Below are 17,088 nucleotides of genomic sequence, written 5' to 3' on the forward strand. Positions count from 1 at the left end.
TAGCTATTAAACTGAGCCTGTTACAACCTAACAATTGCAAGTTGCGTTAATGCGTTAAAGAAATTAGTGGTGTTAAAACTAATTTGCGTTAACACGTTATTATCGTGTTAACTTTGACGGCCCTACTTGAAATATTCGAATATGAACATTTTTTAATAAATAGCTGCTATTTGTCACTCTGTGCCACCTCTTGACACCCCTCTGTACACAGAGTGGCCGTATATCTGTTTTTATCCACCGATCGAATTTGAAATGATGATGTGTATTGGACATTAGTCTTACAACTACGACCCATTTTCCAAACAAATAAATCAAATTATGCAAATCAGAGCTGCAGCACTTAGCACTTGTTCAGTGGTGCTGGGAGTGGAGGAGGGGTGGAAGAGGTGATCGGGTGAGTGGGTGGAAGGACAGATGTCTCTACGCTCTGCTGTTGCGAGGGTGCATTAGTGTGTGTGTGTGTGTAAACCAGCTTAATTTTCAGCCGCAGCTGTTTGGAAGGTTAAGAGTGATCACTCTGCTGGGAGTGCAGAGCGAGACACTCCAGATTAATTCTGCCGCCTGTGAGCGGCCGGGCATCATGACACACAGGGACCAAGGCTGGCTGAGAACGCTGGTTTGTTGGATTAATTAGTGAACTGCGTTGAGAGCTTAATGATGCTGTCAGGGTGCTTTTCAGTAATTCTCCAGCCCCTTTTAAAAGTAAATATATTCAAAATGGAAACACATAGATGAAGGGAGTTGATTGTCACTCTGTAATTTTCGGTCTGACAACCTTGTAAGTGCGAGAGGCGTAGGTGTGCCGGTGACAAGGAGCTTGCTTTTCGGATGACAGCACCACAATGCTTGTCACTAGATGTTTTCCTCCAATAAAAACCACATTATTCAAATCTTTGGAAATGTCAACAGAGCAAACCTCAAACTTTTGATACTTAATGCTTTATATTTCACTCCGAAACCTCCGGCAGCTCTCTGAGCAATGTGACAGAGCAAGAGGAGAACGTATGGGTCGAGAAATAATGACATAACCATCCTCATGGCTGTGGAAAATTTTGACCTCCATTTTGGCTCTCTGGATGTCGAAGAGGGCCCGACTGGGGTCAGAACAGCACAGTCCTGTACTGTACTGTAGCTATGGGACACTGACCCACTCTGCACACCCACCATGTTCACACAGGCGCCTTTCGAACACTAGATGTAATCCTGATGACCCCCCGATTTTCAAGTTTGAAAGACTTCCTTTCAACTCACAGAGTTGAAAGGAAGTCTTTCAAACAGTTAGCGACTAGCTGGTGAAACAGAGTGGAGCATTTAGCAGCTAAAGAGACGGATATTTCCCTCAGGAGTTGGTTGAGACCAAAAACAGAGCTAAAAGAGAGAGAATATTGACATCCCAGACTTCCATTCATCAGGTGGACAGACTCTAAATGAATATGTTGCTATGTGACTTCTGGATGTGTGGTTCAACAAGCAACTGTTTGCTAACAAGTTCGCCATATCAACTTAAAAAGGTGTCACATGTCAATGTTCTGTTCTCATTTTAAAGCTAAACCGTGCACTACAAGATGTTTCTGAAAACATTTGAGGAGAGAAATAGGCATTAATGTAACAGAATATTGATTCATATTTGATCAGAGCTGCCTAGTTTGCCGAGTGATTGACAGCCGGCTCTCATAGACAGCAGATGGACAGCAGACCTCAGATCAGCTCTGACTGCTTGTTTTCCTCCGGTCTGTGAAATCTTGCCGATGCCTTTAGGAGCGCCAGAGGACACCGGCGGACACAGCGGGACATGATTTTTTTCAAGTTAACTGTTTCACGTACTTCTGTCCCGATATAGCGACCGTTTTATAAAAATAACTTTCTTAATCATATTTGCTCCAATCTTGCCTACTTCAGCTTTAATGTGTAAAAACGCAGAGTCTACCGCTCTCTCTCTCTGAAGGAAAGAGGCGGGGTCATGCGTCATCAACGCGTCATCAGTTACACTGCGCATGAGTTATACGCAGAGGTTTTAATGTTCTGGCTGATCGGAATCCTTACAAAGATTCCTGGATCGCCACCAACATCTAATGGGTTGTTCATTCGCTACACCCCACCCCTCCAAAAAATGTCATTCAAATCCATCGCAGATTAATCGTGCTAACGGACAAACAAACAAACAAACCAACGCCGGTGAAAACATAACCTCCTTCCTAGGCCTTTGGCCTTGGCGGAGGTAAATATAAGTTTGTCTGGGGGCTGATGGATCTCTGTGATGAACTGAAAATATACAGACAGTTCTATTAAAGTGACTGGTGGAGGTACAGTACCACCCAGACGGCTCATTATTTTTGATGAGCTCCACCGTTCCCATCCCGTTACCACTGGCTTTGCACATAACATAACTGGTCTTTCTGCCACACATACCATTCCATACTACCGTGACACCAGTTGCCAGTTGAGAGTGAAGTTCCCCATTTTGAAGTGAACATTTTTCACAAATTTAGCTGCATAAAGGTTCGAGCTTAGCGAAACGTCTGCAGTTTGACTTATTAATGTGTAACTGTACTAAAACATAAAGCAGGACATGACTGCTCTGCTAAAGCCTCTCCTTGAAACAGCATACACAGCATGTCAACCGGTCTTTCTCCAGCAGGCTTAAGAGGAGATCTGAGATGATAAAACACAGATGTGCTCTCACTGTTTAGCATCAAGAGCCACCGTAACTCTAAACCCCCACGCTCCTATTTCAGACAACGACGTGTTTTTGGAAGATCTATGTGATGGAAAAAAAGCCATGTTATGGTTATGAAGATGGCAGGCTAACGGTTTCCTGGCGGAGGGAGCGACAGTCGGAGTGTGGAAATGGTCGGATGCTGCTTGTTTTCCAATAGCCGCAGTTTCACTGCTTGTTTCTTGCAAATCGTGTTACACAAACAAGCATGATTAACTTGATATCTCAGGAAATTGAATAATAGTCGGCCTCACGGTTCACTGCAGAGAGGAAATAAGTTCTGTGATTGTGCTGCCAGGTTGTTCGTGTTCTGCTCTCCCTTCGGTGCCAGAATGGGTTCAAGAGCTTGTCACAGAGGAAAATACAGCGGACAATTCCACTTTAGTGCACATTTCTATGATCAACAGCATATTTGTGACCAGTGGAAATGATGTTTTGGAATTTGAGATTTGATCTGCTGGTCAGTGTGGTTCTTTCAGAGGTCAAACTGTTGATGTCATCCTGTTTGAATCCAATGTTGTGTGCATTTATGTCGCATTTATGATTCTCTCCTTTGTTTTCCTGTTGTTGTGTTCAGGTTCGTCTTGGTGTTCAGCTGCCTGGTGCTCTCTGTGTTCTCAACCATCCCGGCTCATCAGGACTTCTCCTCCTACTGTCTCCTCATTCTGGTAAGAAACTGGACAATCCTCAGACAAAAATCATTTTTTATCAACAAAATTGCAGTTAAAGGGCCAGTGTGTAACATTCCAGGGGGATCTATTAGCAGGCATGGAATATAATGTTCTTAACTATGTTTTCATTAGTGTACAATAGGGTTGTAGCAGCCTGACGAGGTGATGAGCGTCTATTCTGCACTGAGCGCTGCACGTTTGGTATTTTTTTCTGATTGCTGAGAGTTGAAAAATGTTCAACTTTGGATTTAAAGCTGCGCTCGTCACTTTTTACCCAGTCGTCCAATCACAATGGGGGAGGGTGGGATAAATAACACAAAGACCAACCGTCACATCCTACATGTTTGGTAACAAGTGCTGAACAAGCACTTGTGCATAATTTAATAGCACTAAAATCAGTATGAATTAAGTAATTTTCCCCCCAAAAAAAGAAAAAGGCAATAATATCGCGTATCGTGTCGTTGAGCCAATCATTGTCACCGCAGGGGAAATCTTTAGCTTAGAATGAGCCCTTCATATCTACATAGGGAGTGGGTCCTCTTCACAGAGTCCACCATGTTGCTTCGCCATGTTTCTACAGTAGCCCAGAACGGACAAACCAAACTCTGGCTTTAGATAGAGACTTTCGTGTTTTTACGTTACCTGAAGGCCACCGTAGTTCTCCGACACGCTTACGAAACTAAGGTAACGTGAGCCGCAGAGTGTAAAACCGTGGTACCCGCTGTCGGACTTCCGTTGCTACAGTAAAGTTATTATGGTAAGGATGGCCTCTGAGTGGAGTGAATACTGTGACCACGATTTTGCACATTTTTTTCTTTAGGGGATTCTCTGTAAGAATCAGAAATTGCTTGTTAACTGTGACACCTGTGGCCTGATAAGTCAACAACTGTCAGCGTCCTGTTGCTCGCGCTTGTGCTCGCACTACGTAGACATGAGCGAGCATCGGTCAAAATCAGTGAAGTGACACACACGAGACTGAACGTGATTATCAGACATGATGTTGATTAACGTTAGCAACATTAACAGCTATAAGCACAATATCACTCTATATATCACATGCTGGGCAGTAATGTTAGCTGACCAGACGAAGGTCTCTCCATGAATCGAAGGACCGGCCGATGTTGATCCTAGTGTTAACTTTTCCTGCTTCAGCCTCCCGTCTGTGGTCAGAAGGAACAGGGGAGACACCGTAGTTTTGGTCTCCTGGACCGGAGTCGCCAACGTTACTCGCTCCAGAGTTTAATCCCCGTCACTCCACTCAGCAGCAGGAAACTTCCACTGAACATTCCCTAGATATTCTCAGAGCTAAACTAACTCTCTTCTGCTCCGCTGCTCGCTCGTTATCTCACACACACGCTGCTGCTCTTTCTCTCTTGCTTCACCACTCACTTCCCACGTGCACACACACTCCCACAACACTAGTTTTCCTCCGACGTCAGTCACATTCCTGTTTTGCAAGACTGGCGGGAGTTTGTGTTGGAGTCTGAGTTGTGGTGGGGGGGCTGGTGGTTTGTTGGCGTTAGGGGACTCCATTTCTAACCGAACGTTAGCTGTGGTTGCACGCTGTTAGCCCTGTAGCGGAGCTGAAAATAAAGGCAATCGCAAGCTCACATGACGTCACAATTGTTGGATTCTCCCGGAAAAAATTTGGCCAGCATTCTTTGCATTAAAAGCAGTCTACAGGCTGATAGAGGAAACCCAGAAAGTAAAGAAGGTAATATCTACATGTTCCCTCTATCTATCTATCTATCTATCTATCTATCTATCTATCCATCTATCCATCTATCCATCTATACTGTACATCTATATTTTCTGTAAAAAACATATTTGCCGACACAAAGGTCTAAATGCTTTTTCTAAGTCTTCTCCACTCTGCAATACAATTTTGTTGGGGAAATACTGAATGCTTTACTTGTTTCTTTCTTTCTTTTTTGGCCTAAAGGTAGTAAAATGAGTCTAAAATGACTGATATCAGCCTGTAAATACCCACCATGTGTAAGTTTTAATTGTAGACTAGACGTGACCACGGTGTCCTCAACAGACAAGTAGCCAAAGGCCTGAAGTTCATGTACTGAAGTAGAAAATAGAGGAAAGTATAGATAGTAAACCTGAGCAGAGTGATTCATGCTAATTGTGATTCAACAGTTTAGAGGCAAGATGTTAAGTACTGAATTGGGATTACGAAGAATACCTCCTCTATAATAGAGAGCAGACCTAGACTTCTACATCAGTGGTTCATTTGTTTAAGTGTTTGTCCTCAAACTAGAAACTTTACTTACCTTGAGTGCTAATAACACTAAATGGAGTTCCAAGTTACCCTCAGAAAGAAAGACAGGAAGGACAAAAGGAGCTACTGGTGGGCACAAGAGCAAAGATGCTTTTGAAAAGACTCTTTGTATGACTCAAGATGTTTTTCAAAAGCCTCTAACTGAAAAGAGAGGTCGCTTTTTTTTAAAGTTGAGCCCTTACTGCACACGATTGCACCTGCAGCAGTAATTCCATTTAACAAATTGCACTGTTGTTATGTAATGGTGAGCTGAATCAATGTGTGTGCATTAACAGACGGCCTGTCCACAGTCATTACCAGATACAGCACTTTGTCAACCTGGCATGCATTTTAATGACAAAAACATTGCATTAATGATATGTAATAACAACATGGGAGGATGTATTTGTAATTTACACTTACAAGCAATGACTAGGCGTTATCAGTCGCTATAAGTTCCATAGATGTGGGTCAATAGGGGCCTACTATGCATTGCCCACTAGTCGGTTTTATCATCTATTCACATGACAGATCACTGAAAGAAGGTATAAACAAACACGACAGCGACCTCTAGCGACCGTAGTAATTATGACAGGAGCAGAAGCGGACGTCAGGTGCTGTAGTACAGATGGTGTTAAACTCCATAAAGGGTGAAGGTCGGGGACAAAAAGATGGATGGGACATAAAACACAGGGTTTTCACCCAGGAGACCGTGTGAAGCCAACAACGTACAATTGTCTTTGTGTTCATAGGTATATTAACCCAAAACACAATGTTTTTCCCTAAACTTAACTAAGTTTTTTTTTTGCCTCAACCTAAAGAAGTTTTAATTTTGTTGCTTAAACCTAAAGAAGTTGTAGTTTTTTGTTGACTAAACCCAAAGCAGTTGTAGTTTTTTGTTGCCTAGACCTAAATAAGTTGTAATAGTGTTGCCTAAACCTAAAGAAGTGTTAGTTTTTTGTTGCCTAAACCTAGAGACGTTGTAGTTTTGTTGCCTAAACCTAAAGAAGTTATAGTTTTGTTGCCTAAACCCAAAGAAGTTGTAGTTTTTTGTTGCCTAAACCTAAATAAGTTGTAGGTTTGTTGCCTAAACCTGATGTAGTTATAGTTTTGTTGCCTAAACCTAAAGAAGTTGTAGTTTTGTTGCCTAAACCTAAAGAAGTTGTGATTGTATTGCCTAAACCTAAAGAAGTTGTAGTTTTGTTGCCTAAACCTAAAGTTGTAGTTTTGTTGCCTAAACCTAAAGAAGTTGTAGTTTTGTTGCCTAAACTTGTTTTTTGCCTAAATCTTAAGAAGTTGTAGATTTATTGCCTAAACCTAACAGTTGTTTTGTTGCCTAAACCTAAAGAAGTTTTAGTTTTGTTGCCTAAACCTAAAAAAGCTGTAGTTTTTTTGCCTAAACCTAAAGAAGTTGTAGTTTTGTTACCCAAACATAACTAAGTTGTCGTTTTGTTGCCTAAACCTGTTTTTTGCCTAAACCTAAATAAGTTGTAGATTTATTGCCTAAACATAACAGTTGTTTTGTTGCCTAAACCTAAAGAAGTTTTAGTTTTGATGCCTAAACCTAAGAAAGCCTTTTTGTTTGTGTTCAAAACGTGTTCAGTTTTACAACATGTTAGAACGTGTTACTTTTAAGTTACACTACAACAAGTAGGTGTAGTAGGCCCCTAATGACCCACATCTATGGTGCTTATAGTGACTGATAATGCTTATTTAATGGCCTGATAACAGTCCAATTGGTTGCATATACAGTATAATGCCTGGAAAACCACATTAGTATCTTCTGTTACCGTCATTAACACACTGCCAAAAGAACGACTGTGTCTTTGTTTTTCAACAGGAGTTTGTGATGATTGTGGTGTTTGGGTTGGAGTACATCGTCCGTGTCTGGTCGTCAGGATGCTGCTGTCGCTACAGAGGATGGCAGGGAAGACTCCGCTTTGCCAGGAAGCCTTTCTGCGTCATAGGTGAGTTGTTGGAGCACACCTTTTTGTTGAGTGTCTTTTGTGGAAACTGACAAGGATAATTCCCCCCCCAAAGAACTAATCTTCTCCAGCAGCAGTACCATTTCCTCTCCTTCCTCGTTTCACCTTTCAGTTGCCTTCTACTTGCCCTCTAGTGGACCCCAGTTGTGCTCCCTGTGAACGCAGTCTGATGTTAGACGTAAGCACGGTTCCACAGCACGCTATTGACCATAGTGTGCTCGTGTCATTTACAGTTGTGGTCAGAGCTCATAAGAGCAGAGAGCATTTACGTAATGAGGTTGCATGATATTCTTTCCACTGTTTAGACATGGATCTCTCTGCTCCTTCTTGGAAACTACAGTAGGGTGCTCGGGGGAGGGAGAGCAGGGCTTAGAGGTCACGCAGGGTGCCGTGAGCTCCCATCGTCACACTTTGTAGCGGGTGCTGTAGTTTGCCAGCGCTGAGGGAATATGAGATAAAACAAAAGTGCAAAGACAAAGGAAGGGAGAGAGGATGGGGGAGTGTGAAACAGAGCCCTGAACTAATGAGAGACTTAATGGAATAAAGTGAGAAAATGAAAGAGAAACTGAGTTGAACTCAGCAGACCTGAGCAGTAGAGAGATAGATGGAGGTGATACAGGTACATATATGATGATCAGTCCCATCACTGACATATACCTTTCTCTGTCTTCTTGCTTCCTTACAAAGAGAAACCCCATGACTGTGACCCTTCACACTGTGTGATGTCATCAAATTTAACATGCATACAAGAAGGGGATTGTGGGAGTTTTGTATAAAATCACAACAACAATGTGAATATGTAGGTTTGTTAAAAATGACAACTTCTGTTCCCATGAACGCTATGAAATGGGACCAGAAACAATAGCTAGTGTAATAAAGTGATGTAAATGTATTTACTAACTCAATAAAGTGGATTTAAGGTTGAGTTGCTTTTCAAGGAAGTGCCGCTAATGAGTTGCATTATTCTGTTCTCCAATAATTCTCACCACACCACAACGCACACACTGATACTCAAATTAACCTTCTGTCAATCACTTCCCTCCCGTTTTTTCTCTCTGCACCTTCAAAAGGAGTGAACCCGCAGAGACTCTGACCTCCTGGGTGTGATTAATGTATTTTTCATGGTGCTGCTGCTGACTTGTCCCCTTTTCCCTCTCCCCAATATGGGTGAACTGGTTCATAGTTTATAAGGGAAGCCATTAGACGCTCTTTGGTCAGCATTTTCTCTCAAAAAACGAGTTCGGCGGAAGGACGGGAGCTCACGGGATGGTCCTATATGAGGGAGAACCTCTTGCACAGTGTGAACTAGATAACACTGCTCAAGGGTTATCTAGTTTCACACGCCAACATGGAAATGAAATGAGAAACAAATGTGAAACCCGTAGACGTTGGAACCTCAGTGACAGGCAGTGTAGAGATCTGGATAATTTCAGATATACTGTGCGTGGAAATATATTCCTCATGGAATGGTGCTTTAGACTTCTTCCCCTCTGTCCTGTTTATGTCCACAGCAATATCGCTGTGGTAGCCAGGCGACTTGCGATGCAAACATATAGTGTATATAAGAAGAGTGCACAGTACATTATTGTACTGTTGATGCCCGTGGCAGATTATGTCAGCTCCAGTCATATGGAGCCTTTGTTGGGATAATTTGCCACAGTGAGGGGCGAGAGTGAGGTGACAACAGCGAGATGCTGTTATTGCAGCAACATGATAGACGTCAAGCCAGTCCCAGATATCCTGACCTCCAGGCTCGGCTGAGCCATCCTGCCTTTCTGTTTAAAGGGCCAGTTTCACATTAAAGGTCCCATATCGTGCTCATTTTCAGGTTCATACTTGTATTTTGGGTTTCTACTAGAACATGTTTACATGCTGTAATGTTCAAAAAAACTTTTATTTTCCTCATTCTGTCTGTCTGAATATACCTGTATTTACCCTCTGTATGAAAAGCTCAGTTTTAGTGCATTTCAACGGAATTGCAACAGAATTCCGTTGCCTGGCAACAGTTTGGGTCCATGTTTACTTCCTGTCAGCTAATGTCATTAACATACACTGCATCAGGAAATAAACTGGGACACATTTAGAATGTTTATGTTTAAAACTGTGTAATGGTCTAAATATTGTATATTTGTGACATCACAAATGGACAGAAATGGACCAAAAACGGCTTGTTTCAAACGCACAATTTCTGAAAACGGGCTGTGTGTATTTCTCTGTATATTGAGCGCTTTGATACTTTCACAGTATTTATAAAGCACTTAAACCTGCTTTATAATATAAAAGACATGAAAATCGTATTTTTCACAATATGGGACCTTTAAGATCAACATTAGTAAGATATACTTTAGGTAGAGATTATACCTTTAGGTTGCACTTTTTTAGCTATCTTTACTTTTCTGCTCCTGTGACAAGTCTTTCTTTTTGTTCTCATGTGCATAAGCATATATGGGTAATCTATTCATCTTGGGTGGAATCACTGTTGTTTCCCAGGACTTGGGTGATACAAATATTGCTTTTGCATCACAAAAGTCTTAAATAAATCACCATTTGAGACAATGCTCAAATGTGATGAACTCAGCTGACTTGAATGATGAATGATGCCTCCAACCAAGGCTGTCGCCGGCGCGGGGGCATAATGAACGACACGAACACAAAGATGGGAAAACAAGCATTCCCTTGGGGCATAAGTATAAAATACAAATTGCAGAGAGAGAGCTTTAAGTCATACTTTTACAAAATCACACAGCATATTAAAGGAAGCCATGGTCAAGGGAATTATTTCCAATCATTTAAATATACTAGGAAATTTATAAGATTCAAACCAATGAACATGATGCCAGATATGCTGTATTTAGTTTTCAGGTTTGAGTCATAACGAGTTATAGTTGTCCTTTGTGTGTGTTTTCTTCTCTGCCCTGCAGACATCATAGTGCTGATAGCATCGGTGGCGGTGGTGTCGGCGGGGAGCCAAGGAAACATCTTCGCCACCTCTGTGCTGCGGAGCCTGCGTTTCCTGCAGATCCTACGCATGGTACGAATGGACCGAAGAGGAGGTACCTGGAAGCTGCTGGGCTCTGTGGTCTACGCACACAGCAAGGTGGGCGGCCACAGATGAATGGCCAATAAACACACACTTGTTGTTGTTGTTGTTGTTGTTGTTAGCTATAGAACAAGATCTCTTGGAACGTGGTTAGCTCCAGTGTGATTTCCTGAACTCACTACACCACTGGCATACTGCCCCAGATATAGTACATAATGAGTATTGTCATGAAATTAGAGTAAGCATGCCCAGTTTAATGCATCATCATCATGTTCATTGTACAGAGGCCTGTATATAGTCTGGGTTGTATCTAGGGCTGCCCTTGAATTTTCGCTATTGAAAAATACAAGACCAAAAATGCTGGTGTATTGTAAAGGTGTTTCTAATATTTTGTCCCCCCCGCCACCCTCATATGTGTAAATGGGATTTTCAACTCATTATAAAAACAAACTTATTTTCTATATACATTAGAGTATATCCATATCAACTTTCTTTCTTTAGGAAAGCTGTTAATTACCTGGTCAGATTCAATGCATAAAAGCATTCATATAGTGTTCAATTCAATCGTTTACATTTAATTACCAAATGTTATACAACGTAATATAGAAGTTAGTTTTAGAGTTTTAGAACTTGAAGTATTCGACTCAGTGTTGATCTTGAAATATTTAGAGCTGTTACTCTCTGATTTACTCTTTTCAGGCAATTTCTCGCCTTTCTCACCTCGACCCCCTCTCGTCTCTCTGTGCTCCACCTCGATCAACCCACACAAATCCACCAACTTCTGTATACAGACCTCTCTCTTAGATCAGTTTGACCCCCATAGATGCAGAAGCCGGGACAGGTCATTGTTGCGGACATAGTTCTTCTTTGATTTCTAGCGAAGCTTCACATTCAAACTGAACTCTGAACATTTAAATGAGAGGGTCAAATGATGTAAAACTGTGCATGGAAGCGAGTGTGTTTAGTAAGGGCTTTTCTGAAAGGGTTTTTGGGCCACAGTAGATGATTTATGGAAGATTCCGGCCATTGTTTCTAGTGCATTCTGAGTGGAAAAAAATACCTGAAACAACCAATCATGCAGCCAGTTGCAGATAGTTTTCTCTATCTCTATCTTTCTCTGAGATATTTGCTAGACCTCCAATGTGGGTGAACAGAATTTAATTAGTGGTGTGCATACAGTTTTCAAAGGGACTATTTCTTCTGCAGAAAATAGTTGCTAAACATTTTAGAATCAAATAACATACAGAAGGGAGGAATGCTGTAGCAGAGGATGTGTTTCGGTAACAGCATACACTGGCTAGTTAATTGCTGTGAGCAGCAGAAAGAGCAGATATAGCAGCAGCGGGTAAAATCGATTGACATAAAGGTGGAGGCTGAGCTGGCGGTTGGTGCGTTTTCAGCTTACAGATCGGTGGTAGCGAGCGGCCAGCGATCAACGTCAGCTACAGCAGTGAGGAGTACCAATATCAAAAACAATAGAGCTGGGCATTTACAGTAAATGTTATGCGAAGCGCTGAGCAGTTTGGTAGTGTAGAGTTATGCACAGGCCTAAAGTCACATTCACACTCATGCGAGTTGGACTGCCGGTATCAGTTGTGTTCATTAGGAGAAGGGAGAGGAAAATGGAGAGGAGAAGGGGCTTGTCTCTATAGATACCAACAACTAGGGATGCACCGATACTACTTTTTTGAGACCGAGTACAAGTACAAGTACTTACATTTGGGTACTCGCCGATACCGAGTACCGATACGAGTACTTCTCTGTGCCAAAAGACCCTCGTTAACAGCCAGCTGGAGGGTGTGAGCGACACACGGCAGGCTGGGGAGTCCCGCATACGGAGCGGTGCGCCGCGGCCGGCTCTAGGTCGGCTTGGAAAGGCTCGGGGTGAAGGTGCTTCCCGGGGCCGTGGCCAAAGCGTCACCGGGGCGGACTGTCCTCAGTGTGCCCCAACCGTGTCGTGCCCCCAGGGCGGGGCTCGGCCCAAGTAAAGGTGCCAGGGGTCTGCGACGATGTCTGCAACCCACCCGACCCGTCTTGAAACATGGACCAAGGAGCCTAAGGGTGCAAGCAAAACCCCGTGGCGCAATGAAATGGGATCCCTTCCCCGCGGGGTCGGGCGCACCACCAGCCCGTCTCGCCCTCACCGTCGGGGAGGTGGAGGGTGAGCGCGTGCAGTACGACCCGAAAGATGGTGACGAGAGGTTAACGTCACGCTGATGTAAAGTGGTATTGGTGCCGTTGTAATGGAGCCGTTTTGCGAGTACGGGTACATGAGCACAGTATCGGACCCGATACCTGATATTGGTATTGGTATCGGTGCATCCCTAGTCTGGGGTTTATACTCATACATTTCTATACAGAGTTTGGTCCGATCTCTGTACAGATATGATGTACTATCATAGAGCTCTGGGTGACCACAGACAGCTACAATATTTTTATATATATAAAAAAATAAATATATATATATATTTCTGATTCAACAATGTCACTGACGACAGTGACGACAGGAGGAGAATCTCAACGCTGATAATCTTTTGCGACACAGCGTTACACATATTTTTTGCTTGAGTTGAAGTATTTCAACTCCTGCGAATACATCTGCATCGCCCGGCTCGAATTGGTGTCTATTCTCCTCTTTGCATTGACTTTGTATGTAGGTGTGCCTTGCAAAACGTTTGCTTCGCGCTTGGTGTGAACGCACCGTTAAACCGAGAGTTATCCGAGTTCACTGCATTCATTAGATGAAAAATGCTGGGATGTGCCAGCCTGATAACCCTAACAACATGTGTACCTGCTCTTGTGCACTTTTGTATTTGGTATTTCTATGAAAGGCTCTCACCGTACTGTAAAAGCAGAAGAGACAGCACCTGCATGCTACAAAATAATCTGCAATGATTGATGCAGATTTGAAAAACTGATTCAATAAAGGATCATAACTGTCACTACCCAGTCAGTCTATTACGTAGAATGTTTTGACCTCTAAGTTCATAGAAAAGCCGATTTTAGGTTGATCAACTGTTCATATGACAAAGTGGTTGTGCATTAACAAAATTCTCTTTTTTGCATGATTACTCTCTGAAAGTCAGTTTTGACCTCTGCCTGCAGGAGCTGGTAACCGCCTGGTACATCGGCTTCTTGGTTCTCATCTTCTCTTCGTTCCTCGTCTACCTTGTGGAAAATAAATTCAACAAGGAGTTTGCTACCTACGCTGATGCTTTGTGGTGGGGCACGGTGAGTTTGGATGTGATATCTGTAGCTCTGCTTCCCAGGATTCAGTAAAAACTCATCATGGAAATGATGATTTTTAATAGCTGCCAGACAAGTTTTCATTCCACCTCTAATACATGTAGCTATCTGTTGGATTTCTCCAATTGATTTCTCTTCGCAGTCACGGTCTGGTTTCTTCGGCAACAGGAGATCTCAAAGTTACACTTCTTAGGAGTCGGAGCTGTTACCTCTTCACATAAATGTGTCGCTAATATTTTTTCTCCTGTTGGGTTTGTCATTGCCTCGAGCATTGACAGCTCCTCTATAAACATTAGCCCCGCATGGCTCCATTAACCACCATTTTCATACCGGCTCAAAAACTCATGATACCGAATGGCTGCCGCCGCCTTTTGTCATGCGAGGCAATCAAAGCCTGAATGAAAGATAATCCAGACTGATGAGTCTGCCAAAACAGAGAGATAGATAGATGGATGTATGTATAGATAGAGTGACGGAGAAAAACAGACAGACAAACAGAGTACCAAAGGCAAGCAAGGAGTTTTTCAAGTAGTACCAATTCCAGTTCACAGCCAGGTTCATTTGCTCCTCTCATTAAACAGTGAACTGCATTAAATGCTCCTTTTTCAGACTGCTGAACACACGTGAATAGTCAACACAGTCTCACGGCAGTTTTCTGAAATCGTCACGAAATTTAATCTATTTGATTCGTGTACATAGACACAAATTTCCCTTTTTTTTGCGTGACGCTCAGCACGACTTTCAACAACATATTTTTTGTGTATTTTCCTACGAATGTCCATCAACATGTGACGCACGTGTCAATTTCCGCTCCAGTCCTTTCCAAATAAAACTATTCAGTTAGGTTTAGGAATAGATCGACTTAGTTAGGGTTAGGCAACAAAACCACTTAGTTAGGTTTAGGAAAAGATCGCGGTTTGAGTTTAAATAACACCGGAAGTGGCGTAACTTAGTTCGGAAGATACGTTTAAAAAAATACTTAGTTAGTTTTATGAAAAGATCGCGGTTTGAGTTTAAATAACACCGGAAGTGACGTAACTTAGTTTCGGAAGTTACGTTAAAAAAAATACTTTGTTTTAGGAAAAGAATGCAGTTTGAGTTTAAATAACTCCAGAAGGGCTGTAATTTAAGTACGGCAGTTACGTAACAAATATATCAACTTTGACTTGTGGTTTCACACGGGACATGATCACCTGGTCGAAAGTCCTGTGCTTTTTGACCCATCCATCCATCCCGACCTCCTCCCTGCACGGCTTTCGTCGCTCGCTATACTTTCCGGTTCACAATTATGTTGATTACATACGAAGTGATTTCTTGCTGACCATCACGAAAAAAAGAAGTGAAATTCATGTTTACGTACACGAATCAATACATTACATTTTGTGACTATTTCACAAACTGAATTAGCTCTCTTCATATTTTGATGTGCTAAGTACCTCCATCACTTTGAATCATTATCACAATCAACTGTTTCTTCTTTCATTAAAACCTAATTCCTTGGCTCCTTCTTTTACCAACTGTCTTTGGTTCAATGCAGTCAGTCGGAGGTGTAATTTTCGCAAAATGGCCTCTCATTGTGTCCTCACAGATCATTTCTGATAGACTTAAGTAGGTCTTCACACATAATGGACAACAAGAACACACACACTGTGCATCAAAAACCTTTTTAGGCACAACAAACATTTCACCCACAGGCTTTTTTATCATCGTTGTCGGAACCAAGGCCGTGCTGTACCGGCTCGCTCCACACAGGTCTGATCGCTCAGACTGCTCTGCCTTAAGGCATCATTGCAAGCAGTATGCAAATGAAAAGCACATGCAAATATAATACAGTTATTCACACCAAGAGACATGTAACTCAAAGTAGCCAAAGAAGGCAAATACTGAAAATGTGAGGTTGGTCCGACTAATCATAAATTATTTGAGTAATTAAAAAAATACTGACACATCAACTTCAACCCACTTAGATACATGCTGTGTAACCAGCAGATGCATTTTAATTCAAGTCTGCCACAGAAGATAAATAAATACTATGGAAACCTTTGTTACCACCTCAATAATAAAGCAATGATTTTGCTGCACAAAGCAATGAAAAATGACAAGTGGAACGACTTTTTAATAAGGTGCCCTTATAAGGCTTAATACATTAAGGCTTTCTAATGTTAATAATAAATAATTTAGCAATGCTTTATTGATACATTAAGCCTTTAATGACAACTTGTTGTGAAAAAATCCTTCAAATAAATGTTACAAGTATAAATGTGTATGAGTGAATGTTAATGGGTTGATAATAAAGAGCGAGCTAAAAAGCCAAAGATGGTGTCTAATTAGAAAATGGTACCAAAAAGCAACATGTCTTTCAAGAAACAACCTCCTGTCAGCTGTTTTATGGGAACTTGCTCTTTTATCAAAGAAATTATTCCCTGAGATGATATTTATATATATATATATATATACATACAGTATATGAGCATCACTCAGGACCTGATAATAAGTCATTTGTTTTCACAGATCACCCTGACAACCATTGGTTATGGGGACAAGACACCAAAGACATGGACAGGACGGATGCTGTCCGCAGGGTTTGCCCTCCTGGGCATCTCCTTCTTTGCCTTGCCAGCTGTAAGTCTGTATTCTTCAAATAGATCCTTTCTTTTTTGTGTGTCAGAGATCATGCAGATTTTTCAGAGTTATTCTGACCGATCAGCTTGTGTTTAACTGGCTGCATGTTATTTACACGTAGCTGCATCTGCATACTGATATTATGTAGTCAAAGTTAGACACATTTGAATTTGGGGGGGACCTTATTTTAAAAAAAAATATGAACGGTAGTCAACGGCGAGAGACAAATATGTTTTTTATCTTGTTTGAATTACGCCATGAATCACACATATGATGTTTGTCAATTTAAAAGATAATTTTGCAAGTCAAGAAAGTCACAGGTCGTAAGTTTGTCACCCACACTAGCTAGGTAGCTAACGTAGCTATGTTCCATGCACAAATGAAACGTTATCTCACCTGATGTGTTTTATCCAGCGACGCCTAGTCTTTTTATCAGCCGGGAAGAGAAAGAACGAGCGAGACCCGTTGCTGGTGTGAGTTCATCCTAGTCCGAAACACACAGGCATCGTAGCTTAAGTGAGAGAGAGAGAGAGACGGGTGTG

General features: G+C 41.9%; 1 protein-coding gene across 5 annotated transcripts in view; it reads left to right on the forward strand.

Annotated features, from left to right (window-relative positions):
* kcnq5b (potassium voltage-gated channel, KQT-like subfamily, member 5b) overlaps positions 1-17,088 on the forward strand; it is a 160,504-nt gene that overhangs the window by 112,235 nt on the left and 31,181 nt on the right. For all 5 annotated transcript variants that reach the window (XM_074631035.1, XM_074631040.1, XM_074631037.1 and 2 more), the window contains exons 2-6: positions 3,294-3,384; positions 7,494-7,620; positions 10,560-10,735; positions 13,784-13,909; positions 16,436-16,546. In XM_074631035.1, the coding sequence (XP_074487136.1) occupies positions 3,294-3,384; positions 7,494-7,620; positions 10,560-10,735; positions 13,784-13,909; positions 16,436-16,546 (631 nt within the window). The remainder of the gene's footprint in view (positions 1-3,293; positions 3,385-7,493; positions 7,621-10,559; positions 10,736-13,783; positions 13,910-16,435; positions 16,547-17,088) is intronic.

The sequence above is a fragment of the Sebastes fasciatus genome, chromosome 3 (assembly GCF_043250625.1).
Source record: "Sebastes fasciatus isolate fSebFas1 chromosome 3, fSebFas1.pri, whole genome shotgun sequence".
Taxonomy (NCBI): domain Eukaryota; kingdom Metazoa; phylum Chordata; class Actinopteri; order Perciformes; family Sebastidae; genus Sebastes; species Sebastes fasciatus.